We start from the raw sequence: 13,201 nt of genomic DNA on the forward strand, positions 1-13,201 counted from the left end.
GAACTACATTCTCATAGGTGTGGTCACATTCCAGATCATTTGTTTACGTTTTTGTTTCTGGAGCAACTCTTAGATGAAATGTGCTAATATGTAACCTAACTCCAGTGTGAATAACTAGAAGAGGGGAGCAGCTCCATTCCATACCATGGGAGCTTTGAGATTGGATGGGCCAGATCTCTCATTTGCATATCTGATTTGGAAATATAACACTAAACCCCTTCTTGCATGGATTTAACTTGCACCCAAGAGTCCCCTACTGTGTATTGCTACTTATTTTTTTATGATAAGTGGTGATTACCAGTTGACAGGTTTTATTTGTTGAATTATAAATGGTTTTGTATTATCATCCTGAATGGCCTGTACTCAAGGTTTGGTAGGGTATGTGTTTTCATTTAATTTACCAAATTGAATTTTTGCTCTTTTAGTATTTGTCTAGAAGGCTTTCTGAAGTCAGGAACCCCATTTATTTGGTGAAAAAGGATTCTGTATTAATATTAATATTTCTCATACAACATAAATAGGGTCTTTTATGAATAAAAAGATCTTGCACTTGGAAATCTTGATAAAGCTGTGTGCTTCCATACACTCAAGCAGTTTTGATTCCTAATATTTGACCTTAGGTGCGGGAACGGGTCTTTTTTGCCATTTGATTTCCAATTGATCAGCACAGTATAGAAAATAGACCCATAAAGCAACCTCAGCAGTGACAAATGTCACTGGGTCACTTGGGTTTATACGTCAGGGTCCGGTAGTGAAGCTCCTCTCCTGTTTAGCCTCCGAAGCCGTACAGGGTCCGGCCCTGGCGCTTCAGCGCGTACACCACGTCCATGGCGGTGACAGTCTTCCTCTTGGCATGCTCGGTGTAGGTGACGGCGTCGCGGATGACGTTCTCCAGGAACACCTTCAGCACCCCGCGGGTCTCCTCGTAGATCAGCCCGGAGATCCGCTTCACTCCCCCACGGCGAGCCAGGCGGCGGATGGCGGGCTTGGTGATTCCCTGGATGTTGTCACAGAGAACCTTATGGTGACGCTTAGCGCCTCCTTTCCCGAGTCCCTTTCCGCCTTTGCCTCTTCCAGACATCTTCTAGTTATCAGCTGTGAACACGACACACACTGCTCATCTTTGATGTATAATAGACATCTTTCTTTGATGTCTATTAGACATCAAAGAAAGATTTTTATAGGTGTAGAAACTAGTAAATAAAGCCAATGATTTGTTTTAGAAATGTATTCTTAAAATATACAATTATTCACACCTTAACAATATGTAGTTCAAATTATACATTATATACAATATTGTATTCAAATGTCTAATCATTATAAAAAACACAACTAGTAAACTTCAGTTACAAATTCTAGTAACATGGCAATATATATATATATTAATGACAAACACTAATTACATGAACACGCTAATATTTAACTCAAAACCACATTTCGATTCAGATATAAATTTTTAAAATTTACAACTTCTTTATTTTCACGAAAATATTATTAATGTAGCACAAACGCTACTTTCTAATAAAGACAGAAAGAAACTGTTTGTTTTGTGTCTACTGGTGATCCTCCTCTCGATACTAATGAAATGTTTAATATGATCCCTCGAGAAAAAAAAGGAATCAATTTCCGCCTGGAATGATTGATGCCCCATCAAACATTTTGTAATATCCCTGGAAGTTTATACAGTAGAATCCTGGTTCTTGGCTTAAATTCAAGGTAAATGAGACTAAGGAAACGAGTTGGAAACTTGATGTCGAAGTGGGATTTAAATCACCAAGTTCACATTTTACTTCATTGGGCAGTATGTGCCAGAGAGCAATGCCACAGCATCCCTTCAATAGCTCAGTTGGTAGAGTGGAGGACTGTAGTGGAGTCAACAGGGTCGCTGGTTTGATTCCGGCTCGAAGGAAGGTGCTTTTCATGTAATTTAATCAAAGAGTTAAAAAAGCGACTCTGTTTTATTCAGACATTGATCAAAAGCTCAATAATCGACTAAGCAAAGGCTCCTGTTCCGAATTCAGCCCACGTCTGATTGTCTTTTTTTTGCCAAGATCTGATCTTTGAATTAAGGGACTACACTGTCTGTTTTGTAATTCAAAAATACATACAAATGTCACGTTTTTTGTAGATATAAAGGTGTTCTCTGTTTTCAAAGGATAGTTACTTAATTGGCATAATGATTTGGTATTGATTTTGTATCGTTGTATTATAAAGTTTGTGCTTTCTGTGTTTTTATCGTATTGTGAACTTATTTTTTAAACAAATGCTTACAAAGGCAAACACGGCACACATCTGTTTATACCAGCGGTGAATTGTACATTTTTATTAAGTACAAGCTACTGTGCACTTCTGGGAGTATAACAGGTTCGATATAAAGTGGCAAAAATATAAAAGGGGAAAATACCCCAGACTGCGTGTAAAGCCCTCGTTGTGACTGTTTTAGATTAAAATGGCCTACTGTGCACGAATTGTTGCAGAAACACAATCTGATATTTTGATAATTATTATTTTAATAATTTGATCAAATTGAGGCCCAGGATCCAAATCTTCAGTTCTGATTTTTTTAAGTGATATCTTTCCTTCCTGTCGTGGAAGTCACACGATGTGAGCAATTGTTTTTTTTTACGTTGCGATCCAAAGAGCCTCAGACGCACTGTAACCAAACCAGGATGGATTCTGCTGGGAGCCGGACTGAGCTCATTCTCACTCCCTGTGCTAAAAACAGAATTAGCTCTTCTCCGAACATCATCTACAGCTGCTGGATGGTGCTCTGAGTCTTACTGCTCCGGCAATTACTTTGACGAAAGACAGATCACTTGTGCGCTTTTAACCTTCTCGCAGCTACTGGCGAGACTGACGCTCACGATATGAAGGCACCCGCTGGTATACCTTCTCTAACTTTCAGTTGCGACAGACTTCGCTTTTTTTTTAAAAAAGTAGCTATAGCCCTGAAAAAAGCATTAGCTTTATCAGTTTTATATTAATCTATTTTGAATCAAAGTTTGATATTTTTTTTATTTTTTATTGCATTTTACATTACAATAATAATAATCATCATCATTATTGCGTACACTTATATAGCGCTGTTCTGGATACTCCACTCAATGCGCTTTACAGGTAATGGGGACTCCCCTCCACCACCACCATTCTCCTGAATGATCACAGAGACTCAGGACCTCGGTTTAATGTCTCAGCCGAAGGACGGCACCTGTTTACAGTTTAGTGTCCCCGTCATTGTACTGGGGTATCAGGACCCGCATGGACCGCAGGGTGTGCGCCCAGCGACAGAAACCAGACGTGTGTCGGGCTCGGCTGCGAGCAGGACAATGACGTCATGGGGACAAAGTAGAGGAAATCAAAACGGTTCTATAAAAGACCTGTGTCAGCTGTTGGTTTGCAGTCTGGGCTCTAAATCCTCCGATCCGATTTTAAATCTCTCTAATACCTGAGCTGCGGCTTCTTCCGAGTATTTATTCGTATACTTATTATGTGTAAATGTATAGATGAAACCTTTCATATATTGTTCAGTTTAAATCAAAATGCTTTACTGATACAAGAGAGAAGTATAGTATGAAAGATGTGACAAATTTGTGATTTCTTGGAACAAAACGGTTTTTATTTGCATTCGATATGAAGCGGATTTTTAGCGCGACACCCAAACACTTTGTCTTTTTTAGAGTGATTTTTAAACAGACATAAATGTAGAAAATGTGTTTTTTTTAGTACTGCAATAGCAGGGTCAGTGGCGTAATGAATAACGCGTCAGGCCTCGCGTCAGAAAATTATAGGTTGGCCTGCCGTCTGGCTTGTTGCGTTTATACCACTTACATTCTTTTATATAAATGAACTCCACCTGAAAGCTATAGAAAACACTTTGGGTAAGTTGTCTGCAGCCTCATGCGAATTTTGACAACTTACCCAAAACACTGTACTGTCTGGAGATCAGCTCCAGCTCTGAACTCAATTGCAATGAAAAACCATGTGTAACAAAACTGGAGAACAGCTGAACTTGTGCTCAGTTCGGTGATGAGAGTTCAGAACTGTCCTTGTTGTAATTAGCACGAACTGCACAGGCTCTGAATCAGACCATGTCAATTAGTCTGAACAGTGTAGGACACGTTAATGTAGAATTATTAATAGGTTTATTAGTTAGTTAGTTCAGGTTTACCCACCTGAACTAATGTAGAATTATTACTTGGTCTGTCTCTTGTTTGTATATAAATGAATGTCTCTGACAACTTAATGTTAGTTTTACGATGTAGGTCAGGCATTGACATATGCACGAGTATAGGAAATGTCTCACTCCTGATTCAACTCATGTTCTATAGGAGATTGGCGATTCCTCCTGTTTCTCGTACAACCATATCAGAACAGAAGCCCGTGTCACCCAGCTGTGATTCAAGATCGACTCGCATCTTTATCCCTTTTTTGTTCGTGATCATTATTTTCTTTAGTTATGATCAATATTGAACTTTTTCGAAATGAAATGACAATAATCAAACATGCAGGCAGATTTTTTAAAAGTATTCGGAATTGACAGGGTGCCCCTTTGGAACAGTCGTCAGAAAATGTGAGAAAATGAAAGTTATGTAAGCTCTGACACAAAGCATTGAAGATTGGAATCTGAGTGTAAAAAAGCTACCCGTCTCCCAATGATAGGCAGGGATACACACCATGACTCGAATAGACTCAGCGAACTTTAACACCTATGATATTACAAGTGCTTTGCACGTGTCGAATTTCAAGAAGGAACTACTACAACAGTTGTGGACATAATTCAATACCACCGGCAAAGTCCAATGCCGGCAACGTCTGCGAAAATAATGTTCACTCATGGAATTTGGTTTTTGAATGGCTGGCGGGAAAATTCATTTATACTCCTGTTGCACCCTCAGCTGAAACATGTTAAAATAACAACGCAGATTTGTTGGAGAACCTGACAAGAATTATTGGGTTAGCACTGTATGTATTCTTGTATATTTACTTTAATTTTAATATAAATGTAAACATGCATGCTGTATAATCTATTGTAATTTTAAAATATGTTAGCTGAGGATGCGAGGGGGGCTATTATACCTTGTGAAACACGCAAGGAACTGTAAAAAAGGCTGGTATTTGAATAAAATTGGCGATCACAAGAAAACCACAATTTATGTGGTATTATCATCAATATCCTTCAAAATCTACGTTCAAATGAAGGATTTGAAGAAACTATGAAAAAAGCAACAGTAATAGCAGAGGATTTTGATTTTTGCTCTTCAAGTCAGTAGATCGACGTAGAGTTGCGCCCCTACGAACAGCACAAAGGATGAAACCCACCTCCTTCGTTATTGCTATGTTTGTGCCGGTGAAAGTAGCGTTTGTGCTATTGAAAGCATCTTGGAAGATGAAGGTGCAGTCACTTCCACATGTCATGATATCATTAGATCCGACGACAAGAGCTGAAGCCCCCAGCATTTTCCAAGCCAGGAATGTGAGGTAGATGGAACTGGTGGAAGGTAGCGTGGCCGAGCGGTCTAAGGCGCTGGATTTTAGGCTCCAGTCTCTCTGGGGGCGTGGGTTCGAATCCCACCCCTGCCAAATGTTAATTTTTTAAGACCTGCAATATGATCAGTAAAAGCGCTTTTTGTTAGACTGCGGGAGGTGTTTAGAGATAGACTTTCTAAAAGACAGGCTTAACATCAAGGCAGAAAAAATATTTTGTTTTCTCAACAGAAATTCTCTTTGGCACGTTCAGCTTTATATAGGGAACAACATCTGCCAAGATCACTTTTGAGGCAGTGCACATGATAGTGTACCGGCAAGTAAATTTAATATTGGCTGTGGTGGTGAGCTGCTTTTGTCTGTGAAACTTTTAATTCTTCACGCCGAATCGTTGGCAGGGGTAATAGCTTATCTTTGAACAGAGCGCTCCATCAGAAATACTTTGTTCGTGCTCAAAAGAGATCAGAGGATTAACTTCATGAATTCACATAGCATACCTTACAGGAAAGATTTAAAAGGGGAATTGATTGTGCTACCTGATGTTGTTCCTGTGGTTTCTTTGGATACAAAGGTGAATGTTCTTTGACGTTCTGCTAGAGTATCCACTGGGTGGGTTTTATCGATTAGCTCGGATAGGTCATCAGTGCTCCGTCTCCGGAAAATAATCAGCACTGTTTTATCCTGTGCTGTCTTTTAAAACATATAAGATCACGAGTTTACAGATTTCTCCAAATAACAACTATACATTTTAACCCAGCGGTTAGCATTCCTTCAATCCAATAGTTTTACTCTAGGTTAAAAGCAGCGCAATATACAGAGAGATGATATTCAAATATTTCAACGTTCTGTTGGATTACCTGTATGGAGATATCGCTCAGAATTCCTAATATGATTTTGAGTTCAGTTTTGCTTTACTACTTTCAGAGTCTTATATTGACCTTGCTGAAGCAGAGAAGGGACATAATCACAAATAGTCTTATTAATATTTCAGTTAAATCTTTTTTTCTGTAGTAACATCAGTTGATATTAATATTAGTCCTGATTTATAATTTTTTGTCATGGTTGATCTTAAATAATTTTGTAATTAGTTTCAGTTTTGAAAAATCATGCAGAGAAGCTACCAAAACTGGTATAGTTCATATAATGATTAATGCAATAGCAGCATTTTGGGTTGAAAACAAAAAGTATATCTTGGTATGAATCCTAACACTTCATAGGCAGCGTTCTAGGACTTCTCGCTTCAGATAAATTGTCAATACATCATAGATTTCTACTCAATCAATATCAGCAGTGTTATCACTACCGAACGCTAAATATAGATCCTGGCAATACTTCGTGAGATCTTCGTAAGAAAATCCCAAATACTACGGAAGGAATCAAATTTATATGTTTCTTTGGATCGAGAAGATGATCATTATGAGACTCAAAACATGCCTGTCTTTTCTTTTTTCGAGGACAAATGGATTATTGAGGTGTAAAGATGGGTTCAAAACCAAAATCACCTGCTATCGCTGCTGTTTCTTCAAATCCTTCAACTGATCATCGATATCGAGGAATAATATATAGTTTCTTCAAATCCTTCAACTGATCATCGACATAGAGAAATAATATTATACAATTGTGGTTTTCTGTTAATTGCCAATTTGACTGTAATTACATCTTCGTTTACAGATGTCTTGCATGTATCACAAGGTATAATAGTCGTCGTGCGTCCTCAGTTAAAATGTACGACATTTATGGTTACATCCATATTCAAATGAAGGTAAATATACCAAGATATTAAAATACAATTGTACAGTCCTAACTTAATAATGCCTGTGAAGTTTTCCAACAAATCCGAACTGTAATTTTGAAATATTATAGCTGAGAATGAAAAGAGAGTACAAAGATCAAATTCAATGAGTGAAAATGCACCAGTAGTTCTCTAAACTGAGTTTCTTCCCTGAAATGACTTGCTTGCGAAGCACCAAGCAGCCTTGAACGGATCGCGGAAATCAAATATACAGTACAGATGGATTCAGAGTGTGCTTTCCAACTTTTGTGCAACAATTACCTTTGATAGGGTGGAGTTGTCTTCACAATCTGGGTTAAATAAAAAGGAGTGACGTCAGTGTTAAACAGCTTTCGTTCTTGGAGAACAACGGTTGTGTTCCATATTTCTAATTATTTTGGTTTCAAGATCGCAATTTAGTGTGAAACATAAAAGCTAGCTGGATAAGCTTTATTAATTTCCCTCATGGGATCAATAAAGTATCTACAGCAGTGGTTCTCAAACTTTTTGGACCAAGTACCACCCCTAATCCAACCAAAGCATCCAAGTACCACCTACAAGTCATCATCTCATAGGAACCCCAGAAATAAATATTATAATAATGAACTTTATTTGATATAGCGCCTTTAAAGGTGGCTTCTCAAAGTATTTTACAGAAAAAAACATTAACAACAACTAATAAAAAAGCACCATTTCAGTGAGAGGGGTGAGCCTATTTAGTTGAGCAAAGGAGATGTGAATTAATTTTTCGAGCCTTGATACAATTCACAACAGAGTCTAACAGATATTAAATCGTCAGGCATTTTCTTGACGGCAAAGGTCTCGCGGTGGATGTTGTAATGCGTACATTAATTTCTGGAGCAACCTCTCTAATTCGTGCAACTGCACCGTTATGTCGGCTTGTCATTGCTCTAGCACCGTCTGTACAAACTCAGACGCATTTTATCAAGTCGAGGTCATTCTCTTCGATAAATTCATTCTGAAGCTGAAATATGTGCTCTCCTGTAGTTCCTGTTGGTAGCGGTTTACAGAACAGAAAGTCTTCATGGGACATACCCTCAAACTCGTATCTAACGTAAACGAGCAAATTGGCCAAATCGACTACAGACTCATCTAATTGCAGTGAAAAACATCTGCTCATCTTAACGCGCTCTATCAGTGTACTTTTGATATAATCCTTCATTTCAATAATTCTATGAATGACTGTGTCTTTCAGGGGGAGGGGGGCAGCAGGTCGAGCTGTTTAGCAGCTTTTTCTCCACACATAATACGTGTCAGCTCTTTTGTCAACGTTAAATAAGGTTCTTCAAAAATAGTGTAGCTTACCTGCTTTAGCAATCCGCAAGCTTGCATTTTTCCGTGTTTCTGTTTTTATTTCCGTATTTATTTAAAGTTTTTATTTCATGCGCATGGGAGCGAAACACAGAGACGCTTGGTGTATTTTTCTCAAATTCGAACAGTTCTTAAATATTTTTCTGTTATCACGCTTTCGTGTGCTCACAAGATTGCCTGCGTTCGTAGCACGTATTTCTATGCATTCCTGTGTTTACAATGTTGGCATTGTTCCAAAATCACGCACATTTTCCTTTCTCCCTATTTGCTGGAGATACAATAGCTTTTTTTAAATACAATTGGTCACTTGCATCCGTAGCACGCATTCCTATAGAGTGGTATAGAATTACAGAGTATCTCTTGTGTCCACTGAAGTATTAGCATGCACTGTATCGTAGTACGTAGGCTGCGTATTCGACACGTATTAAAATACAAAATATGAAAACCCGTCCCGATTTTGCAGTGCACACTACACAGTTCCAGGGTCATTTGGCGTACCACCTGGTGGCACTCCACGTACCACTGCCGGCACGCGTACCACAGTTTGAGAACCACTGATCTACAGTATCTATAAATCTCTTACACGTCATTTACAATGGCTTTTCAACTAATAGCCCGTGCAGGGATCAAACCCTAGCTGTTGGTGCACTACGAGTTGCGTAAGGCTCTGTAACACGCAGATGAGAAACTAACCTCTGCTTCTTCATTATATACACAGTGAGCTATATATGCGAGCTTACTGCCTCCTAGGGGCTCTGTATTTGATTGCGGTACAAGACTGGCCGTGGAGATAAAGTGAGACAGATGTGTACATTAAAAGGCTCATAGTGTCCCTGGGAGGTCTCAAACCACCACCCTTTTGGTTAACAACCGAACCACAAAGACTCATGTACAGCTTAACACTTCTCGGTCTCAGTGAAAGTAATACATTTCCAGAGATTCATTGATTTTTAAAGGAAAATCACCAACAGCGGCCGAGATCTACTGGAGTTTTTTCATTCTATACTGCGATTTCTGAAGGGTACTCTGTGAAAATACAAATTTTGACGAGAAGGGATAGACATATAAGGTCAAAAGGCTTGGGGAATTGAACTTTAAGGTGAAGACTGCGGGTTCAGTAGCAGCAGAACCTGATCAGTATCAGTTGACTCCGATATACTTCGAAAATGAACTTGGGGATTTAGAGTCAGACGTGCTACCGTTGCACCATGGGGTACTTAAGTTAAAAAAATAGGGAAAAAAAATCAGTGTTCCTGGATCTGTAATTGAGAACAACACCTGCACAAGAGCTGCGCAGGAAGAATAAAATGTGGTCTGGGATGAAGAGACTCTCTTCGGAAGAGCGGCGCTCTTCACAGGAGATTTTTTTTTGTGAAGTTGATTTGTCTCCTTTGGGAAATTCAAAGGTGCTGATAGCCGTGGCGCAAAGGTAGCATATCTGACTCCAGATCAGAAGGCTGCATGTTCAAATCACATTGAGGTCTGCTTTTCGTTTTTCAGGTTCTGCTCGTCCTAAACACGGAATTCACACAATGTAGTTGAGTTCTATCTGTACACCACATAGATAATCTAAACAAAATAGAGCCCTACTGGACATACAGTTAGGATCTCACACTGCGAATACCCTTGAACACAAGAGAGAAGGCACAGTTCACATCTGCGAAACATCACATCCGTCTTAAGAGAGAGCTACATCAGAGAATGGAATCCCGGAAGTTTCAAATAACTTCTTTTAATACAGGTTCAAGCAAACCTGAAAGTTAGGGAGTTTCCGGACACTTTTGTTTTATTAAAAAGTGTCTGAAGCCTGAAACTGTAATTTGAAAAAAAAAAAACGCTATTGGACATTAGCAGGTACTTTTTGTAACGATTTTCTATTTCATGCTGGAAAACAAAGGAAACAGACCCAATGTTTGCTTTTAGGTGCGGTTCATTACATAATCGACATCTATTACTGAGGAGCTTGAATAAAATTTACACGAGCCAGGTAGAAGTCGAACCTACAATCTTATGATTCAAAATCAGATGCGTTATTTATTAAACTGCTGGTATTTCACATAACCGGAATTCCCCCATAGTGTGCTCAGCGTCGCTACTAGTAATATACCGCCCCGTCTAAAATTTCAAAGTGAGAAACATGTGTTTTCCGATTTTTTATGATTTTTAAAATATTATTTCTTTAAATCAGACAAAGGGTTTATGTTTCGCACTGGAATTCCGATTGATTGAGAATTCAAAGAAAGACTGTTTTCTTCCACAACACCGTATAATTATTACATCCACCAGACTCTCCAACTTCTCCAGACCTTGGTGGGTGAGCATTTACTCCGATAAATTAGGTCACGTATCATGTTAAATCACCTCTTCTCAACACAACATTTCCTGGTGCACGTTTTCTCTATGAAAAAAAAGACATTTTTCCCTTGCACGATTTCTCGTTTTTTTATCAAAGCGTACAGAAATAAAAAAGAAGAAGAAATAGTGTTGCAAAAGAACTCTGTCGCCCTTGGGAGATGTCAAACGCATTGGACATGAAAAATGCCGGATAAAAGCCAGTTCTCTTCGTTTCTCAGTGTCGGGGCTGCTACTGTATGTAAAAGAGGCAATTTGCTCTGAGAGCAGGTTCAGCGCTTTCTGAACGCAGATGTCTCAGAGCGCTGTGTCCAAGAGGCTGTAAAAGGTGATGGTGGTCCTGTCACCGTAGCTTATTTGGTTTAAGTGCCTCTTTATTAAACAAAAGAACTGTGATTCAAATCCCAGCCGTGTCTTTCTTCCTATCTTGTAGTACAGAACGTACCATCTTGGGCAATCACAAAGGGCTTGATTTCGTTAAATGCATGTGTTCATTTCCTTTCTGGTAAACTTGTTTTTGATGAAATTCACACAGCTTGTGAAACATGAAATTCAGTTCTTGGTTATCAGTGCAGAAGAAATATTACCGGCTGGCAAAATAAACGGTAAGAGATTATTTTTTTTTTGATTCGAGAAGAGACTCCACCAGTCAGTCTCTGTGGCGCAATCAGTTAGCGTGTGTAGCTATTAACCGAAAGGTTGGTGGTTCAAGTCCACCCAGGGGTGGGTTTATTCTGTGATGTAAACATTGTTTTCACATAGGTCGATTGGATTTCTCAGCTAAACCATAGCCATTTTAATATTTGTAGGAAATGTGACTGTTCAACACTTGTCAAAAATGTCCAATAATGCCCAACATCGCAACTCCCCAGAAAACCATATTCACCCAAGAAAAATGATCGTTGAATCGTCATTTATACTCCCGTCACATCCTCTGCTGGAATATTTTAAAAATACAATGCAGATTTGTTTGAGAACTTGACAAGCATTGTTTTGTTAGCACTGTGCAGTTGGATGTTGATATTTGGACATATTTACCTTAATTTTAAACTGTAAATACCGTCCAATCTATTGTAATTGTGTTGTAATATTAAATTATGTTAGCTGAGGATGCAAAGGGGTGAAAGGGAAAGGTCAGAGGGTATAGTAACAACAAGGTTAGGATTGGTGGAGGGGTGTTGATGGTAGGGGTAGGGGTGGTAGGGGTGTTGATGGTTTTTCTCTGTAGAGGATGATTGAGTTTTTTATCCTTCTCTGAAGTGAGAAACTAGAAGAGTGCAGTTGAGAGATCTGATGAGGTTAGTTATAAAAGGAAGTTGATGTGGAGCTGTTAGTCGTAAGAATTCCTTAATGTCTTTGATGTTGTCATCAAAGATAAACTGCAGTAAGCAAAGATAAAAAGAAAATTATCTGTGCATACTGCCCTGTCTTTCTAACACCTGAAGAAGGCTCCACGGCCAACACGTCGTGTTTCCTTGCTTCTCTTTTCAGCATGGAATAACCCTTTACTTGTTCCTTTGCAGCCTACGCATGCTGACGCAGCTACTCACCTGATATTTAACATTCCTATAATCACAACTATGAATGTCCACTGTGGGTATTTTTTCCATGATTATTTATTCTATCATTGAAGCATATTTTATGTCATACCGAAGTGTCATAATCACCGAATTTTTTTTTTTTCATTTAGAAAGTCAGAAAATGATAAATCACTATGAATTGCATTAAGCCTGTTCTGATCTAGAGTTTCTATATACTTTAACATGCCATGTTCACAATGTCACAACTCAGAAATGCAACAGTGAAGTGTTGTAATTACCAATGTACATAGTGTTGGAACATTGAGATGTTTTGGTAATGAGGAAGGAGGGACATGCCATGTTCACAGGGTCATATTTGAAAAAATGGCACTGTAAAATTTCCTAAAGTTCAGGATTTTGATAGTCTGTTCCATTGTCTCTCACACCTCAGTGTCAGAATTTTTAGATGTTTTTATAACCAGGGGGTAGATTTATAGCAAGAAGCAGGAAGTGCCATCACCCGTTGCTCATCCTCGGTTAACCATATATTCTCATATGCCATGTTCTAAATGTCCCATTTATATTAAAAAGTTCTTGTAAAATGCAAGATTTTAAGACTTTTTATGATCAGAAGGCAAGGTCGTGGTAAATATGCAGAAAGTGCCTGTGAACTTATGTTTTGCCTTTGTCTTATTTACTTATTGTGTTTGTGTTATTGTGAGTTTTGAAAATTGGTTTACAA

The 13,201-nt window shown here is 38.6% G+C and overlaps 1 protein-coding gene and 1 non-coding gene across 2 annotated transcripts; one reads left to right on the forward strand and one right to left on the reverse strand.

The window, feature by feature from the left end:
* The first annotated feature begins 407 nt into the window (after positions 1 to 407).
* LOC138243859 (U7 small nuclear RNA) lies at positions 408 to 463 on the forward strand. Its single transcript, XR_011192477.1, has one exon. It is a non-coding gene; the product is annotated as a U7 small nuclear RNA (small nuclear RNA).
* A 306-nt stretch (positions 464 to 769) lies between these two features.
* On the reverse strand, positions 770 to 1,081 carry LOC138243177 (histone H4-like). The gene has a single exon (XM_069198692.1). It carries the CDS (start codon positions 1,079 to 1,081, stop codon positions 770 to 772), a length of 312 nt encoding a protein of 103 aa, XP_069054793.1.
* Between the last annotated feature and the right edge of the window lie 12,120 nt (positions 1,082 to 13,201).

Source organism: Lepisosteus oculatus, chromosome 14, assembly GCF_040954835.1.
Source record: "Lepisosteus oculatus isolate fLepOcu1 chromosome 14, fLepOcu1.hap2, whole genome shotgun sequence".
Classification (NCBI taxonomy): Eukaryota; Metazoa; Chordata; class Actinopteri; order Semionotiformes; family Lepisosteidae; genus Lepisosteus; species Lepisosteus oculatus.

Coding starts and splice junctions, on each gene's coding strand:
- LOC138243177 (XM_069198692.1), bottom strand. CDS start 1,081: ATGTCTGGAAGAGGCAAAGGCGGAAAGGGACTCGGGAAAGGAGGCGCT.